The 20,283-nt window shown below is 40.1% G+C and overlaps 1 protein-coding gene across 1 annotated transcript in view; it reads right to left on the reverse strand.

Moving 5' to 3' along the window:
* cfap299 (cilia and flagella associated protein 299) overlaps positions 1-20,283 on the reverse strand; it is a 72,759-nt gene that overhangs the window by 13,442 nt on the left and 39,034 nt on the right. Inside the window, exon 4 of the mRNA XM_041937945.1 lies at positions 2,239-2,381. Within this exon, the coding sequence (XP_041793879.1) occupies positions 2,239-2,381 (143 nt within the window). The remainder of the gene's footprint in view (positions 1-2,238; positions 2,382-20,283) is intronic.

The following is a 20,283-nucleotide window of genomic DNA, read 5'->3' on the forward strand; positions in this document are numbered from 1 at the left end:
TTTGACACTTTGCTTTCAAAGAAAGGGAAAACCACTTCCAAAAATACAACACAGACTCTCATTCTTGTTGTACTTTGACTGCTGTAGCAAAAGCACTTTTCTACAAACCATAATGTATCACACTTTTAATATCAACAAGGATATTTTTTTTTACAAAGCTGGGGATCTCTGTGATACTTTCAAATGACTGACTCGCATATTGTCAGGGCTTTATGAACCCAACTAATGAACGTGCAGAGCTAAGAGGAAGAGAATGAAGGGAAATAACGAAGAGCTGGAATTTGAGTTTGAGCAGATTGTAAACACACTCCAGACGCACTGGTTGGTGCGCACGTATGCAGCTAACAAGCTATAGCTAAGTTTGGCGCAAAGTTGCTCTGTCTGAATAAACCTTTAGTAAAAACAATCAAAAAGCTCTGGAACTGGACCTTGAGCTAAGTGTTTTTGTCAAATCAAGGAAAAGAAGGAAAATTCTGTTTTTGTTGTTTTTACAACTTCAGTCTTACCTTTCTATTTTTGGCCTAACAGTCTGTACATAAACCGCCAGTTTAACCATGTTATCTACGCTTATTTAGATGTGAAAACAAAGGTGAAAGTTAGAAATTACTGTGCCAACTCTGCACTGGAATATCCACATGGTTTTCAGAGCTTCTCGTGAGCTACTGTACCTACTGTAGTTGCACTGGCAAGTAGTTTTACAATGACATGAAAAATGATAATGGTCATATCAGGTATGTTCTTTATCATTTTCACATCCAAATACTAAGACAATATGGTCAAACTGCAGATTTGTTTACAATCTCTTTGATTGTAATGGTCTGTTGTAAAGTGTGACTCTTGATTTGGCCCTGATTTGAGCTGGAGAGAAAAAGCTCGAGCCAACAAGAATGGTGGTCAAAACTGAGAAAATAAGATCCAGTTCATGGAGTTAAGCAAAAATTTAGAATCTGCGCACATTAGGACATTAGAGAAAATGTTCTGCCCAGTGTCAATGAGGTTATGCAGGGTGCATGTCACCTGGCTGAACTCTGAAAATAACCATGTAGTGCACACTCATTCCCCCCTTGTCTAGTCGAATTTGTCCTCAAGAAATTTCTCGCACGTATCTGAAATGTTGGTAATATGTTACTATGCACGAGCATGTGGAATGTGGGAATGGTTTTGGCTCCGGTAATTTGCTGACAGCTCTCTATGTACACAGCTCTCCTGATAGACAACAAATTATAAAGATGTTACCTGCCTGACTCAGGGATACAGACTAGACTTTAGCTTACGCCTGTGAGGTCAGCAGTTCACTTGTGGTTTGGCCTGGAACTGTGCAACTGGCACTGGTGAATGCCGTTGTGCGCAATCATCACTTATCAACCTTGTTTCCAACACTGCACACTACCTGCCAAGCACCAATGGAAGCCAAAGTTAGCAACTAGCTGTTGAACATATGGAGCATTTAGAAACTAAAGACCCATATATTTCCCTTGGCATATTTCCCTCAACATTAGGTATGAATGCTACATCAGAATTAATTAACACTGGGGTCTTTCAAATAAACCACCCAACAACTGCCACACTAACTCTGCATAGAAACACGAGGAGACACCTGACTAGTGCTACAACTAACAACTACTTTCATCATGGTTTAATTTAAGTTTCCTCAAGCTCAGGTAAAAGTGCTTAATTTGTTCAACCAACAATCAAAAACCCAAAGATTTAAAATTATATGAAACACAATTAATTATGAAAAGAGCTCCACTTCAAATCAGCAAGAAGAAAACAGAAAAGCACATCAGTTAGTTGATCTATTTATCTATCAGTGTATTTTAAGTAATCTCTATACTTTTGAGGCCTCCCATGGGCTCCCATTACATTTATATGTGATGACAAATTTACTGCACACTGAAAGAAGATCACAATCTCATGGTTTAAGCCCACTTTAATCCTGACTCTAATCATGTCTGTCTTGTTCAGACAGGTTCTGCACTTTGGCAGCTCTACTCAGCTTTTCTTTAGAAGTGTGTGCTTATTCCACATCTATGCTGAGGCCACAAGGGCTGGTGCTGTACATACTAACTATGCTGGCCCTTTGCACAGCTCCTTCCAAGCCTATATTGGTCTCTCACGTCAACCTGAGTCTTTAATCCTGGATAATAAGATTTCCTTACCCTTCAAACCTCGTCAAATCCCACTCGAGTCAAGGCCTCGCCAACCAATGTGGACATGCTACAATGGAAGGAGACTTACCATAAATCCGAGCGTCCTGGCATGAGCCTCTTCTTTCCGCTGAAATATGGTTCAAAATCTTGGGTCTTGAGTCTGTGGGCGTAGTCTATATAGCCAGATACTTCCTGTCCAAGAGTATTATGATCCCTTATGAAAATGACCGACTGTAAAAAAGAGAGAAAAAGAAGTAAACCCTCTGTGTAAATAATCATGGCCATCAAGCCTCTCCCGAGTAAAAGCCACAAAGGCCAATGTCACTTGTTAAAGGTGGACAGATATAGGGGATCTGTTACAAATCCTCCCACTTTGACAGACAACGGCTCATGTTATACTTTGAATTAGGTCCAAATCAGAAACTCTGACTAATGTTGTCTTGCGATGGCCCGAGCTCACCGAGGTGGGCCGTCTACAGAGTATCCTGCTCAGATAAGTGCGTGGGACTCGAGCTGAATCCTTCGACTTACAGTAACGAGAGTCTCAGTTCCGTTCCAACACACCTACAGTCCAGGCAAGAATGTAGCTTGAAATGACATGAAATGTTGAGTCCTTAATGCTGTAAGTTGTGTGAATAGCTAAGAGAGAAAAGCCGAGTAAAGACCAAAAAGGGGGCCTAAACAGGCCTTCAAAAAGTGTGACGACCTTCCATATACAAAGGATTTAGAAAAGCGTTAAGTTGCATCTTATTTTTAGGGAATCCCTTTGACAGTTTCAGCATAAATGTACACAGAACGACTACATTCAAATTACCTACATTATAGCATGACAACACAGCTGTTGGGGTTGGGGTCATTTTATTTTGCTAATTTAATGGTTTGCCTCAGAAGAATGAGCGAGAGCTGCTGCTTGGAGACAGAGTGCGTTCAGCGAGCTAACCCTGTTGCAATTCAGAAGAAAAAGTAAGACGTATTGACTTTTTAGTTTATTAAGCTTGATATTTTGGGTTTGTTTTAATTAGCACAAGTTTGACAGACCAATCTACCTCAAAGTTGTAGCTCCAACAATCACATGAAAAAACACATGAACACTACTGCCTTGTTGTTGAGGTCTTTGAACCAGATCTCAAATGGTCTCGAATGCTTTTTTTTTTTAAAGAAATCCATTCCAAAAGGAGGCAGCAGGCAGTCAGGCTGGTCTAAAGTAAAACCCAGGCTAGTTAGACCCAAACAGAGACAGAACACCAACACTGGTAGCAGCATGACGCTCCACCAGTTAACACACCGTATTAAAATAGCAATACATGTCATTTTTCCAACACTTGACAGCTCAGACTTGAAACTATTTTAAATGTAATGTTTTAATGCTGCAATGATGCTGCATGTGATGTGCCATATGATCAGGCCCGATAGCGAGACATTAGACTATTGACACTCTGACCCAAGAGCCAGGATAATCTACTCTCCCTGAAAGCTGCAAAAAAATTTTTATTATTCAATTTGATTTACTGGAAAAAAAAAGCTTAAAATACAGCCAAACATCAGCTTTGGGGTTAAAGACGGCGGCCATGAACTGCAACATCCCCTGTTTGAAACAGGCCAGAAACCTTAGTTACATCTCTCTCTCCCTCGTTTCCTGAGGGTGACAACTTGGCTCTCTATAACCCAAACACTGATTTCTGATTAGAACTCAATGAGTAAGAACAAGAAAGGCTTGGATTCTCTGACACAAACAAAACACATGAATCTAAAGGAAGTTTCCAGGTCTTTGAAGTGAGCTCAAACCAGACCAGATAATCTTCATAAAGAAAAAAAGGATGACAAATGATTTTGTCATCGGACTCAGATGAAGCAAATGAAAGGCAAGTTGTCCAACTCCCCTCAGGTAACAGCGGAACATGAAATCTTTTCATGTCGATTTGATGGTTTAGATAACACATGATGACAATGGCTGGGAAGAACCCCAAACAGAGGACACACTCAGGTGTGAGGAGGTTGTTTTGTCTGCCAAAGATAAAAAGCTTTTCTTTCTTTCTTTCTTTTCTGCCTCATCTTGAGAAAAGGAGGACTCTTTTTGTGTCTGACTAGTCTTGTTTACTCTGAGCATGAATGAGTCCCACTTGTCGGCCTACAGTAACACAGTAAGTGGATCCAAGCGGAATACCTCAGCTAGCGATATCACATTTGTATAACTGTCAGGACACGGGCCATCTGTGGATCCCTTTACTAAAAAGGCGTGAGATAACTAGCACTCCAGAGCTCAGAAGAAAAGAGGGCTCCTTTCTCTCTGCCTCTGAAACGTTTAAAACAGATGCTATCAGGTTCACAGCTGGCTGGAGGCCTGGGCCAGATACCCTATCTACTGGCTTCTGTCCTCCTGCAGCCAGCCTTGAAAAGACATCATCAGATGAACCCGGCAAAGGCAAAGGAGGCGAGTAACATTTGGGTAGTGGTGATAAAAATAGTTAAATTCGTCTATGGAGGATACGCCAATCACTGAGGTCGGTTTGCTAAATGAATCAGTACCTGTTTCACAATGTCCCAGTGAAACGGATACAACATCTCACTTTGATACAGTCTTTGGTTCCTGGCTGTTTTTTAGATTTTATAATTTTATCATTTGCAATTGTGAGCCAGTTATATCAGGATAAAACAGTGGCTTCAGTGGCTTTATATAGAACAGGCTCCTCATTGGCTGCTTGTTATGCTTCTCGTCACAAAACGCAGCATCTAAACATCTAGGTTGTCCACTGAAAATTAGATTATATTTGCAGCAATATGTAGCAAGTGTGAGTCACTAAAACAGAGGGGAGAACACAGTTTAAAAAGAAAAAGTCTGCTCATATTTCTGAATAAAATGCTTTAGCTTTTGTCTTTTATATAAGTCAGGGTATTTAGCAGTATCCATTTATGTAGAATATTAGTCTTAGAAAAGTCTGTTCATAAAGATCATCTGCAGTGTATGTGACATGCTAAGAATGTTAATTTATTAAAACTTGGGTCTTCTCATAAAAGCAATGACCGAGATCTGGGAATACAGCGACATTGCTAAACGTCCAATAGGACAAGAATGATTCTGATCAGTGAGTTGCCTGCAATTGCAAAATATCTAAGATAACAGCAGGAAAGCCTTTTTTTTTTCGTAAATCCAACAAATGAAATATGTGACAATTCAACACTTCACACACTGATGTGTAATAATAAAAATTCATGGTTGACATGAAGCAGTCCTGAGCATAGCTACCACAGTATAAATGGTAAGAGAAATCTCTGATGGAGGATCGTGTCAGGGTATAAATCATCACATTGCCCGACCCTATTACACTGTGACTATAGACCACCAAACCTACACAAGTTACACTCAAGTTGCACTGAACTGGAAATTTACGTCAGCCGTGCCACTAACTCCTTTTTTCTTTTCAGGTTTCAGAAGACTTTTCTGATCTGTAGAACAGCAGAACATCAGAGTGAAACCTCTTTTACAACATGTGTCCTTTCTCATGTAGTTACAAATGAAATGAAAATGATAAGCCTTATACAGTACATGTGTAATACAGTAAAGACAAACAGAAAGGGCCTAAACAAAAGTACATGATTCTGTTTTAATTTACTAACTCGCCTTTAACAGGTAAGACAAAGTTCATTTCACTCTCAGGGACCTGGGGGAGAGAACAATCGAGTCAGACTTGCGTATTTGCTGCAACCAACGTGACTTTCCAGCCTCTATGTTGGAGAGAGCCGGGGGACCTCCACCTTACACCATGGAAAACAAGTGGAGGCCTTACGTCACCTGCCAGCAATTACCAAGAACAGGTGCTGTGACCTCACAGGGCAGCGAGTGAGAGGCCCCCGCTTTATGGCAAACATCAGTCTGGTTAGTGCCTGAGAAGCAGAGAGCTGCACAGGTCCCAGGTAGAGATTCTGGCTATTTGTGATACTCAATATTCAGTTTGCTCCTCTTTGAAACTCTTTTTTTTCACATGTGTTCACAGTTGAAATTTCAGCTGGATGGAAGGAAAACACCAGTGACCTTAAGATGAAGGTTACATAAACCGGTACAGAACAGTAGAGCAGGAGTTCCCTTTAAATCCATGATCTGTACAGTTAATAAACACCACAAAGCATCTCAAATCCTCGTGGGTACCCCACCCTCAAAAAATCCACTGTGAACGTGTTTATGCGCTCCGAAACAAACTGTGAAACTTGAACAGTGTTGACAATCGTAATTATTGTGGTCTGTGAAAACTGTGGAGGGATCCCCTGCCTCTTGACAATAACTAAAACCCACACAGATGTGAATTACTCCACAGACCTTTGGCTAATCTTTCAAAGCCCCACGGCTGAGAGAAGGGATTTACAAATTCAAGTCAAACAGAAGCTGACAGCAGGCTGACACGTACTGTGGCCCTCCTTTGTGCTTTGACAATGTCCTACAGGTGGGGACACAATGGCTGGACCACCTGACATCCTGTGGCATGAGCAGTGTATGTCTGAATGTGTGTGTGTGACTGTCAGTAATTGTTTGTGTGGTGTGTATGACACACCCTGTGATGTCTTTCAAAACTGGCATATTGTATTAAGATGGCTGCACTGAACTAACCTTTTCCTTATTTGAATGTGCTTAACATCTGTTGTTGTTAATAAGGTATAAATGATGGGATGTTCTACATAACATTATAAGTCTTGTACTGTATTTTCAGTGTCATTATGTGTACGGCTCCAACTATCACTTTTACTCTCAATTAATCTTTTTTTTCCCCCAGAGCCCAAAGTGACATCTTTAAATTGCTTGTTTTGCCTGATGAAAAACCCAAAGCTGTTTAAATCCACAGTGACATAATGATCCTCACGTTGTAAAAGCTGGAACCAGTAAACATTTGGCATTTTTGCTCAATAAATGACGCAAACACATTTATCACACTGGATGGTTAATTTTGTCAGCTGGCTCATTGAACCCCTTGATGAGTATTTTATCTATTGTTACCTACACGCGGTCCCTCACAATACAACAACAATATATCAGATAAAATCAATGAATAAGCCCATCCGTCATAACTTACAGAGACAGAGAGCGAAGTGAAAAGGCTTGAGCTGATCACAGTACACATTCAATTACACAAAGCGGATTTAACACACTTGTATGTGTGTTGTTAGGTTTGTCGCCAGGTCAGTGAGACCAACCTGTTCACAACACTGACTGCTGCTAGTTTAACTACCCCCCCCCAAACACACACACACACACCACCAACCTGTCTGCTGGCCCCTAAGGCCCCTTCCTCCCTGCTTCCTCCCCCCATTCTCCAGCCCACCTCTACCCACACCAACCCCCCAGTCCCCGGGAACAATCCTGCAGTGTCAGGGAGCTGTGCAGGTGTCTTGCGGTGTCAGCTGCCATACTGTTTATTATTGGTGGGCTGCGCTTCGGGAGGAATCCCGGGCCATCACTAACAACTGTGTAAATTTGTTGGGGTAAGGAAAACATGGCCTGCGCTACAGGAATGTTGCTAGGTGGGAGCCCTTTTTCTGGCCGGCTTTACCCTTGTCCCCTTTCTGGATATCCCCTGAGAAGTGCGGTGTGTGTGTCTGTGTGTGTTTGTTCATTCAGGTCCTCATTTGCTACTGTCACAACAACAGTAGTGGCTCCTCCTGGGATACACATGATGTGTTTGCAATACTTCAATGAGAGAAAAAAAAAAACAGAAACAAAAAACAGATGACACATAACATCTGACATCCATAAGACTGAACAGCAGTAATGACAAAGACTGAGACAAAACAAGGCAATGATTCAAAACCTGTCAAGTACAATAGATAACAGTACATAATTATATATCTCTTAGATCGATGAAGAAAAATACATCCACTGACTGCAAATAAATCAGGACGGATCTCTCTCTCTCCCCATCAATGTCACATCTTTAGGAGCGAAACCAGGACTATGTTTTCAGACACATTTCTTGTGTGCATAAATACAATCTCTGCATTTTATTAAAGCAAATTTTACTTTCTGCCACTAACAATCCCAATGATGTAATCCAAGCAACCATTGCTCAATAATTTATCATTCTCTATGTTAAACGAGCTCTTCACTGAACTTAATGATGGACAGGTTTCTATAAATGATCTTTCTATAAAACAAAGTAAGGAGTAACACACCCTGTTCTTCACTTGTTCTATATGAGCAGTGAAGCATCATCTCAGCTACTTGTAACCTGTTTTCAATAAAATATATATTGCCAGCATATGTAAGTTTCTTTTTCTAGAATATCGAAAATGTCCTGATTTTTTGTTCGTCACACGGCAAATATTTAGGTAAGTTATTCTTAGGCCCTGTTTTTAATGTAGGATTCCCTAACAGCTTCAGTTTTTCCTTTAACAACATGTTCACCTTTGACACATGCTCAGTGTGTGTTGATGTGTGTGTGTTGTCCAGAGAGTCTGGGGAGGGGTTCAGGAGTAGGACCAGGATCATTACTTATTTGAGTTGGAAGTGACTTCACACAGCCCGCTTGTGTAATAGATGCAACGCTAGAAACCATATGTGCTGAGGTGTGTTGCATCCGTGGGGATCTACCCGAATTACACATCCTGCAGGATATACGATCCAGAGTCAGAGCTGACTTTCTGAAGAGTTTGTAGGCAGCAAATCAGGCCCCAGCAGCGGCATAGCCAGTGCTAACTGCTCTGACTTCAATGTGAATGTGACACTGACAACTTATCATGTTCCTAACAATCACATCACAAAGCACGACAGATTAAAAGCATCCAGACCCTTGTTTTCCCATTGTTCCAGGCATGCATATTTTTCAGAATTCTACCGTTCTTTCACTTTAATCACAACAAATCGTTGACCACTGTCGACGTTAAATCCATGGCAACACAGTAATAAAAAGATGAGTGATGTTAAGGAATGCACGTCTTGGCTCCAGGTTTCAAGGACAAGTTGTCATCCACATTCAAAACACACATACGAAGGTATCTAGCACAATGAGAAAGCACAGAGTAGTGCTGAAAGATTTTACTTGTCATTGCTTTAAAACATCTATACAATGATTGCGGCACTGACAGCTAATCTCATGGTTTGTTTGATAATCACTTAAAAATGGATATAGCACCTTGATTTGGATTAGCCAAAAACTATTATTTTATTTTATCTATTAAGAGTTTTTAAATTGAAATGTCCTAAAATTTATAACATCATAACATGCAGTAAATTTATATTGTCACACATCCTGGAGGATTTTAAAAATATCTGCACTTACACCTTTGTAGATGTTTTAGTGTGATCTCAAAAAAAAAAACATTAAAAACAAAATACATTTAAAAATATAGTACTGTAACCATCGCCTGACACTGGACTGTCACAGTCAATCCTGATAGGTAAAGGTTTAAAAAAATCAATGCTGGGACATTAACCGATTTTGTTTCACATAAAAACTGAAACTTTTTGGTGTCTGGTGGACAAACTATGCAATGGAGACACCTTCTCTAAATTACCTTAAACATATATTTGTCAACAGTCTTTAATTACAACCAGCACTTCCAAAAAGTCAAACACTGTTGAACAATGTACAAAATGTTAAAAAGGCTCACAGTGCAGGTATTCTGGGAAACAGCAGTTGAATTCCGTTCATATCAGGGCTTTTTTGATACACATGAAGCATTGGGCTACACAGATCGCACACACAGACACACCTACTGAATGCAATCACTCTTTGTAAAATATGTTGGAGTGTGCCTTTTAAATAAAAGAGCAGGGTTGTAAGTTGTTTGTACAGTGCTGTGAGTCACCATAATCTGTTTGAGCACCCTCTAACGTACCCTTTCATCACAACCCTCCACATGGGCTGCTGATAGACTGCAGCCACCCTTCCCAGGCTTCCCCACACTCTCTCCTGGCACATGCTGCTGCTTTTCCATCCACTAAAAAGCCTAAATCCAAGTTTAATTTTAAAACAAGTCTATATCTGCAAAAATAAATAAAGACCAGGGACTTTGATTGTTTCCATCCTGGAAAGAGACGAACACATTTCAGCTTTGCCCCACAGATTCAGTGGTCACTACGACTTCAAATATTTGAGTGTTTACAATGCAAACACAGTGTTTGAAACTTTGTCATTTCTGTCGCTGTGCCATCATGTTAGTGAGATACCTCAATATCATGTCAAAGAAAATCATTTCTAAAGCTTTTGGTGTAGTTGTCATAACAGGCCTTATTGTGTGTGCATGCAATAAGGATGGAAATAATCAAAAGACATTTCTTTTCCTTTCGTTTATAATTACAGGGTGTGTCACTAGACAGATGTCTTGGCACCGGATACAAAAATGCACAAGTTAACTGTTCAAAAGGACTTCTTGCCCTCCACTGTGGTTTAATGTTATATCTGTATTCTCTTAAAGCCCTGCACAAAGGCTGGCCAGGCCACACAAAACGGTGCAAAAAAGACTTTTTCCTCTATTCTACGCAATGCATGATTGCATAGAGGATTTTCTTCTTCTGTTAGATTACTCACCTCTGTTTATTCCTTCTCACATGGTTGAATTTGTTGTTTAATTATCTAGTAGATTATTACAACAAGTTAATTTAATGACAAATTTATGCTGTTTCCTTAATTCCTTGAGACCAGGTAGTGACAGTATGTATGAGTGGTGTGTGGTTTTGCAAATACTGTATAAAATGAAGAGTGGGTTAGTGCATGTGCATTGTTCGAGGGTTTTTCTTTTTGTTGTTGTTCATTCTTTTGTCATTTTATGTCCTCAGAACCACAGGGAAGTTGAAGTGTGTAAAGGACAGAATGTCAAATAGTGCTTAGAGGAAATGAAGCATAAAGCCCAGATTAGGTAGTTATGCAACATACAGTATATATGTTATAGTATGTTTGGCTAAATTTCTAAATTTTGGTTGATGCATGGCTAAAGATACTGGGGATGTTTAGTTGTTGTTCCGATGTCAGTGCAGCAAAAAGGCAGATTTGTGCATTTGTTTACCCCAAGTGCTCACCATCTGCATCCATAAACAGACTGCATGGGTGTTTGTGCAAGAGACGGAATAAATAAATCCAGAAGCAGGTGTCCTCCTATTGGGCTTTCTAAACACCCAATGGTGGACAGCTACGCCCAGTGAGGTTAGCCATGAGGGCAGAACAACTGTGGCCAGATACCAAAGGGGAAGCGGCTCGGTCAATCAGTAAGGAAGGCAAGAAGCTAGCTCAACCCTCGGCTACGTTGGCCTCTGTCTTTTTGGAGAACTCACCAGTAAAGCCATCACCACAAAATAAGTGGCTTGAACCCACACACTTCAAATTACAGGGCACTTGGAATCAGAAAATGCTATCCTGCTTTTCGCAATTGGTGTTTTAGAAATTCTATTAAAACCTCCTTAGTTTGGCCCACGATGCAGCTTTGCTGTTTTTCTCCGGCTGCATCGGCTCATGTCGGCTGGAGTGTGAATTGTGTTTTGTTTGGAGAATTTTCATTGTCCTCACGAACGACGCATTGCAGCAACAGGCCGACGTACTGTAGAGTAGACATGGCTGCATGAAAACATAGTAGTTTGACAGAAAAAGCAGAAGCACGGTTTCTGATCTGGAAGTAATGGTTGTCTTTGGAAGAGATGTTGGACGTGCATATTAAACTGTAGAGCTCACTGGGAAAGAGTAACATAGTCACACTATGCTCTTACTGTAGTAGGTGCCAAAGCAGCTTCCTGCTGCTGCATAAAACAGTGATGTGAACATGGGAAAACAGAACCTGGACCGGCTTCCTAAACCCAACACTACAAGTAGCTTAACAGGAACTCAATCTTTGCACAACCAATTTTAATGTTGATTTTTGTCACAAGGAGTTTAAACATAAGTCAAATAGTCCGTTGCACAATTTGTAATTCTACTTTTTCAGTCAACTAAAGTAAAGCATTACCCAAAACTCAAAACTAGAAGACAGAAAAGCAGAGGGAAAAGGCAGACTCATGACGACAGAGCCAGCAGGGTGCTTTTGCAAGATTTGCATTGGCGGACCATCTGCTGTGCAGTTCAACACACCGGGAACAAGTAAATCTTTTAAAAAGACACTTTTTCTGGACTTTTTTTCTTTGTTTTTCTGCCTGCTTTTCCTACCACAACAACTAACTTACAATGTCCAAAACTCACTGCTCAGCAAATAATGGAATTACTTTTAAGTATGCAACCTGTTAAAGAAGAGAGTTAAAGCTTTAAAATCCTTGGCAGGTGGCAGACATTTTCCTAGTCTTCACAACTGCAGCTGATAAAGGCCTTCCCCATATGGAGAATAAGCTGTCAGCCTGACAGGTGGCATCACTTACAGCGCTTGGTGCAGAGCCCTGTAACAGAAAAGGGGTAAAGTTTCTGCTGCCTGGAAGAGAAAAAAAAAATCCTGCCCCTACAGTAAATTAGTCGCATGCCTGAATTCAGTGAGGAATTACAGGTTCAGAATAGCAGGCGGGTCTGGCACATGTGGTCAAAACACAAATCAGTCAAACGCCATCTCAGCTACGGATTTCAGACACCAAAGTGACCAAGCAAGGCATATCTTTTCCCTCCCCTCCACTCCTACAATCATTTTCCACATTCCACTGGCTTTTAAATTACCAGTGGGAAGAAGAACACAAGTTTAGCCTAAAATATATGTGAAAGCAGTGCAACAGAGTTGCTTGTCCACTGGTGAGTTTACGAAAGCTTGTCTAAAAAAGATGAAAAACTGGGATTATGGTGTCATTAACTTTGTGGGCACTTTAATCCTTTCTGTTGCATTTCCTGTCCTGTTTAGAGACCAACTCTTTTATGTCAATGTGCAAGTCTGAGGGCTGGCCTGTTGCAGCAGATGTCCACATGTATGGGCTCTTTGCACATGTCACCAAGATTTACTTGTGTGTTAAAAACGATATTCAAAGATGAAGATATAGAAACTCTTCTGAGGTTTTCTAGCACTCAATATAGCACGTGTCAGATAGATGTGTCCTGCCTCTATGACACATTAGTGCATTATGGTGCAGAATCTACTAGCATATTGAAAAAACAAAAACACCAAAATGAACTTTCTCCAGCCCACAAGTTGCCACTTCAGGGTAAATCTGGATGTCAAAATACTGAGCAAAACCTCTGCTTACTTAAAGAATTACATACTGAAAATATGTGGGACTACAATTTGTTTCTGCAATGACTATATGGTACAGTGGATTTGATGGCTTTACAGTCCAGATGGAAGGCCCAAACCTACAATAAGACATGAAGAATAACATTAGTGTAGGCTGACTTTACATCATCTTAAGTTGCAGCACCACTGCTTACTGGATGTTATAGCCCATGTGTTTGACTAGGCAGAGTTTCTGAATGTCAATACTGCATTTAATTTCATCATTACATGAAACTTTAATCTTTGCTGCCAATATTAATCAACATTAAAAATAAATCTTTTTTTGATTCTATGAATCATCTTGGATTTGTGACCTTGTTGCTGTGCGATCTTCTTCCTTTCCAAGTCAGCAAGCCCGTTGACGGGGGGGGCAACCGGGTATGTTGTCCCGACGGTGAACAGACTCGGGTCCGGTGGCTGGATTTGCCAGTGACTGTAGCTGGAGGAGAGCGAGCCTTCAGCAAAATGAAAATAATAAAAAACTACCTACTACCCAGGGATGTGGAGGGGGCAGGCATAGGATATATAGTTATACTGTTTTGTTGTTTAGCAGGCAGGCATAGCACTCTCAGTTGTATTGTATTGTAGCCTACATGGGACAATAGATGGAAATGGTTTGTTTATACTGTGTCGCATCACATTACTGTCTGTTAACTGTCCATCTCAAATTAAATAATCTGAAAATTGACACTGTCATTGCTTGCAAAGCGTAAAAAGAAGTACTGTGTATGTTGTCATGACAAGCCGGTGGGGGGGGGGGGGGTGGGGGGGGGGGGTGGGGGGGTGCTATGATGGTCTCTTGCCCCTGGGCCCCAGCAAGTCTGTTGACAGCCCTGCAAGTCAGTTTGAAATACCCCCATTATGTGGGACAGTCCCACATTATCACCTCTAACATAAATGAGTAACGACTAATGGTCTCGTTGAGACACCAGAGATGTCCAAATTAATGCCTGGCATTGGCCGTTGTCATTGGCAGAAGAATCTTCAAGGAAGATGGAAATTACATCTTAAGCACAAAGTACAAAATCTTCTCAAACACATCCAGAGAAAGTAGAACTTAACTCAACAACAATGGCGACAAAGTCCTGCACCAACATCAGTACCTCTACTGTAATTCCTTCACCTTAATCACTGTTGGCAAATAGGTTAACTCTAGACCAGGAAAATTAAGAATCCAATCTGAATAAACAGTGTATATCCAATTATACCCTTTGTAGCAGAAATGCTAAATGTTGTGAACCCTTCATATGCAGTCAATTCTCAAACCATGTTCTCTATCTATTGTTATGTATTCTAAATGATCTCTTCTTCTCTTTTCTTATTCAGACGTATGATGGGACAAGTGGAGCTGTGAGCATGTCATGTATTTTCTTGACTGAAATGAGCAGTATGCGTCTTTCAAAGTACAAAAGATGAACACGTAACTAAACACTAAAGTGCTTACACACAGAGATCTGCTTGTGCAGGTGCATGAAACTGGTAACAGCTTGTGTGCTTTGTAAAGCAAGCATTTATTAAGATCTGAGCGCCTGAGAATTTGTTCGTGAATGCCAGACATAAAAGTCTTGAGGTTTTCTTGTCTTTGTTTTTCAGTGGGGAGCTGCTCAGAATGTAAGCTACCGTGTTTTCTTGGGGGAACAAAGGCGAGACCTTGAGGTAACCGTAGCTGTGTTAAGGATTTTATTTCTCATACATCTGTTTGAAAAGAGGGCATGCAAACAAGGTAACCATCTGTGGTAGACACCATATCATCTGTGACAACTGATTCAACACTGTGGAAGAACAAGATTGTTTTCATTGAAACTGATAGGCTACAAAATGAACAATAAAGTTAAGACTGTCAATCATCACTTTACTGGGTTCTCTGGAAAAATCAGTTTCAACACAGGTCTAGCTTTTTAACATCTATGTACAATGGAAAGAGCAGTTAAAGGGTTTTGAATTTGTCCTGCATCTACTGTATCTTGCATTGGTAGTAGCTCGTAAAACATTTACCAAATCCATGAGCTTTCTAACCTTAAACAATCACCCTATACACGGGATGTGAACACCAGTTTTGAGCCCAGTCCTTCTATACGTCGTCATTCCCCCCAACCTCCTTCCTATGACTTCTGTGCTGTATAAGGATGCCACGCTTCCTAGATTGTCATTTTTTTTTGCCCTTGAATGTACTTTTTAAAATTAATTAAACTTATAAAATTATTATTTCCATTATTATTCAAGGAGTTCCTGGAGCTGTATTATCTGTTACTTGTAAATCTTCGCAGCTGTGATTAGCTTCCCATTTTCTTTGTGCAATGCACTGAGGGACACCAGTGTCAAAAATCAAATGCATTTAGCATGCATGTGGACCTGAGAATACTTCATTTGTTACTTTTTCAGTGGGAACACTACCTACAGGTTTGAATTAGCATGTAGTAATTGGGTCACAGCTACAGTATACATTCGAAATGATGCTTCAATGGCTGCATCTGTATAGCTGATTTAACACAGAGATGACGACAACGTCTGATGTTGAACTGCACATCACAAACATCCTGCAAGTCATTCGACTGGAAACAGAAACAAATTCATCTTGGTGGGTCTGAAAACTTGTCACTATCACCTTGGAGACAAATCATTATAATGTGGTTCAAATTATTGTACGGAGTTACCCACAGTGCAGCTATGCAAAAATTACACAGTACCCTTAGTGGGCACGAACAAGGCTGCCACAAACAACTTTATTTTTGAGAGCACTCCCTTCCTGTTATTTGAGGCGGATGTTTTAACAGATTTTTGAGTGGAGGCAAATACATGTTACACTGGTCAGCTGCATCTGTAGCTCAACAGATACAGCAGTGCCCACGGGCTCACAAAGTTACAACTTTAGGCACAGACGTTGGCTACAGTAACCACATGACGATGATCCGGCAGTAGTAAACACATAACAATCTTTCACTCCGACACTTGCTGGAATTTAAAGAGCAACCAGCACCTTCCACAGGGATGACTCACGATCTACAGCTTACAGAACTTAACTCTTCTCATTGCGAATATTGCACCGACACCAGCTCACAAGATTTTAAATCAATTGTCAGTAACTGTCATGATACAACAGACGCCAGTACCAAAACTAGAACCGTTCTGTTTTGTAGCATACATTCTCAAACACAGTCAAGGCACACACTTGAAAAAATCAGTGGTCTTCAAGGCTAGGAGTAATAACAAATTCCTGTGAAGTGGAGAAAAAGCAGCTGATGTACTAAACCTGAAACTACAGTCTTCCATGTTATTTTTAATCTAGTACAACAGTAGCTAGTCTGCTGCATCAGAGAGATAATAAGTAATAATAATAATAATATGTTAGATGCTTCTGTGAGGAAAGCGTAAAAAATGAATTTGTTTCATCATACCAGACCAACAGAAAGATTTAAACACTGAGATAGGGTTAAAGTTAATGCAAAGGTTTGAGAAAGTAAAACCTCAGTTAACCCAGTCAAACAGCACTTCACCACATGCAGTGTGTAATGGGTTAAGGATTTAATTGCATTAGTGATCCAATCATTGACAGTTTCAAATACACCATAATTACATTTCCGAGAACGGCACAGATGTTACACCTGTCCAATATCCCTTTCCCGGTCCTGCAACTCCTCTGTAACTCAAATCCACTCCAGCTTCACAAATTAAAAGCAAAGACCTCACTAATGTAAAACAAACACGCATGTTTCTTTGATGTGTTGCACTGAAACCTCGCAGATGCCTTGCCAAGTTTGCCAGTTTGTCTGATCCTGTCAGTACAGGAGGTTACAGTTTGCAGCCTCTTACGTCATTAAGAGGGGGTGTGAAAAAAGGTTGTCAAACGGGGGTTTATATGAGAAATATTCAATATCTGTACTTTGATTTGCTTGGAAGCCAACACAGGTGTAAACCTTCACTTCAGCTCAGGTGTGGAAATCAGAAGGCAGTGGAGAGAAAAAAAAAAAACAAGGATGTTGAGAGGGAGTTGTCCTCTGAATTACCTCTGTGAAAACACACTCACCAGAAAGCCCCTGAGACATTATTATTTTCCTTCCCTCTTTGTCTTGGACAAAGTTTGGTTGAGTTTTGTCAGATGAAGTGAGAGAAAGAGGGTTAGTGTCTTTATTTCCCACGTTTTTTACTGACTACATGTCTGTGTGGACACAACTGTGGTGTAGGACAGCCTCTCTGTGCTGCATGTACTGAGTAGAAGTACAACCCAAATTCTCAAAAAGTTGGGACACTGTGTAAAACTTTAATAAAAACAGAATACAAGCACTGGCAAATAAACTGTGTTCACCACCAACAGTTTAACAAAGTGTTCCTGAGCCCATGTAGTAACATCCTTTATCCAATCATGTTCACAAAGTGGTGAACCTCGCTCCATCCTCGCTTGTGAACGACTGAGCCTTTCCCTTTCCTTTCATACCCAATCATGATACTATCACCTGTTACCAATCAACCTGTTTACCTGTGGAATGATCCAAACAGGTGTTTTGTCCCAGTCTTTAGTTGCTCCTGTCTCCATGTGTTTGAAACATGTTGCTGCATCAAACTCAGAATAAGCAGATATTTACAAAAATCAATAAAGCTGATGAGGTCAAACATTAAATATAAAATCTTTGTGCTGTTTCAATTGATTATATGTCAAATTATATTACATTATATATATGTTTCACACAGCACCCCTACTTTTTGGGCATGTGGTCTGTACGTGGGTTGGATGGTATTATGTAGCCATTCCTGGAAATATTGTGAATCTAATTCAACACTGATGTGGTTGGTTGTTCCTGGGACTGCCTGATAGCTAAAAGGAGAGAACAATGGTTTAGCTTTGGAGTAAACAACAAGGTGCTTCAAAGACTGTAATGTCTTTCAAATTGGTCTTAACTTTATTTTAGTGAGATATTTGGGTAATGTAAACAAGATAAATAAAACAACATATCTACCATTGTTAAGTGTGAAATAAGTAAAAAAAGAAATACCCAAGGATTAGTACAGGCATAAGGCTTTATCATCTAAGTGCAGTGTGTTTATTTCTGCCAGACTTCATGCCCTCTTGTCTGAATGCGGCCGGTGCAGGATGTCAAAAAGGCCACATTACTTAAGTCCATGACCAACCACATAAAGCTGTAAAAATGACTGAATCTCAGAGTCATTTCCTCAACATCTTGCATCCTCTGATACAGGAAGCCACATAGTAAATGCTTAGAAAGCTTCATCTTGATACCGTTTACCACAATCCAAACACCGTGCTTTAATTCAGAATCACGTGTGAGGCTACGATTTTATGGGAAAAATCTATTATCAGAAGCAAGAAAAATAAACTCAGCGTATGGTTTTCAGGGAACACATGACTGTCAACACTTTCTCCAGGTCGAGAGAGAGAATCAGCAGCAACAATGACTTGACTTTCCAAACTGGGAGAAAAAGGGAAAAGTGCAAAAGACTTCAATACAGTTGTATGTTAAACGGATTTTGTGCTACAGGTTTTTAAGTCTCACAATGCTAAACAAGATTAATATCATTAGAACATAACAGCTCTGATGTTTGAGCTTTGCCATTATTTGCTTCTAATTTTATAACGTGTGAACATTTAAATAAAGTGTTCGCACTTCATTAAGTCTTCTTGACAACTGTGTATGATCAAAAAACTCTCACTTAGCAGAATGCCACACACTCTCATTTACTTGTACTCTAAATTTTATAACCTCACAAGTAATTAATTGCAGGTATACGTTTAAAAGGCTTGTTCTTTTAACGAAAAAGCCTGTAACGTGAAACTGACAGAAGTAGTGAAATTTCCTTTTGTTCTTTGGATGTAGCATAGAAAGGTGGAAAAAACTAAATTTGCATGTTGAAGCAGATAATTTAGATGTAGATGTGGATCTGAGGTCCTTGTACAAGTGTGTTATTAAAAATGTGATATATACAGTATACAACAAGGTAGTGTATATGCTGTACTGCATGCACTGTATGCTTTATAACCTTACAGTATTTGTACATTAAAATAATACGTCAGAACTGCACTGCAAAATAAAACAAAATTCTTATTACATTATGCTTAAAAAAAATCAAGCATTTTAGGCCTTTTCCAAAATGAATTGGTTTATTGTCTAACTATTAGATCACCAAAATTGTAAGCAATCAGTAGCAATGTGTGCAAAGGTTACAGCCCCTGTGCACTGACCACATGGATCTAACAAAAAACTGTGTGACTTTGGAAAGATGATGAATCCACTTGAGATGAATTAGAGTCTTTGCTCCAGCACACACATTCTCCTTCCATGAACTCTACTTACTCCTTGTTCCCACTTTTCATGTTTTAGCCTAAACTGTCAATCCTTTGACAAAAAACAGACTTCAAAGTCACTGGGTGGGGCGCAGTTTCCTCCTAAAATGTTTGGAGATTAGTCTGATCTTTGCAAGTCGACCAAAACGTAATTTGCAGACATAAAACAATTAACTTCCTGCTCAAAGCATGTGTGCCATGCATTATTACAAAACGTCTTCCGAGACATTTCAACATTTTCCGTATCCAGGATCCCCGTTTTTGAAATGTTAACATTTGTGGTGTGTGTCTGTCACAGCAGGCCTCTCTTTGAGGGTTTGAAGTGAACAAGCACTTTTCTAATTGTCAGCTCTTGCTCCCACTGCACATTAATCTGGGCAGTGCAGCCAGGGATTAGCTCCAAACAGAGGGGAAGTCCCTGAACGTTGATCTCACATGGACCACAAGCGCACACACACACACACACACACACACGCATGCATGTGTACACACACACACACACACACACACAACTGAATGTGCCTTTGCATGTGTACAAGACACACACATTCATGTACAGTACATACACACACAGTATTGATTCCAGTCCAGGAGCTAATGAGAGCCAGCTTTTCTTACCACTCACTGCATGTGACATGATGGAGTTCCACTGTATTAAGTCTGTTAACATTTAAGAATATAACAGAG

The sequence above is a fragment of the Chelmon rostratus genome, chromosome 5, assembly GCF_017976325.1.
Source record: "Chelmon rostratus isolate fCheRos1 chromosome 5, fCheRos1.pri, whole genome shotgun sequence".
Lineage (NCBI taxonomy): Eukaryota > Metazoa > Chordata > Actinopteri > Chaetodontiformes > Chaetodontidae > Chelmon > Chelmon rostratus.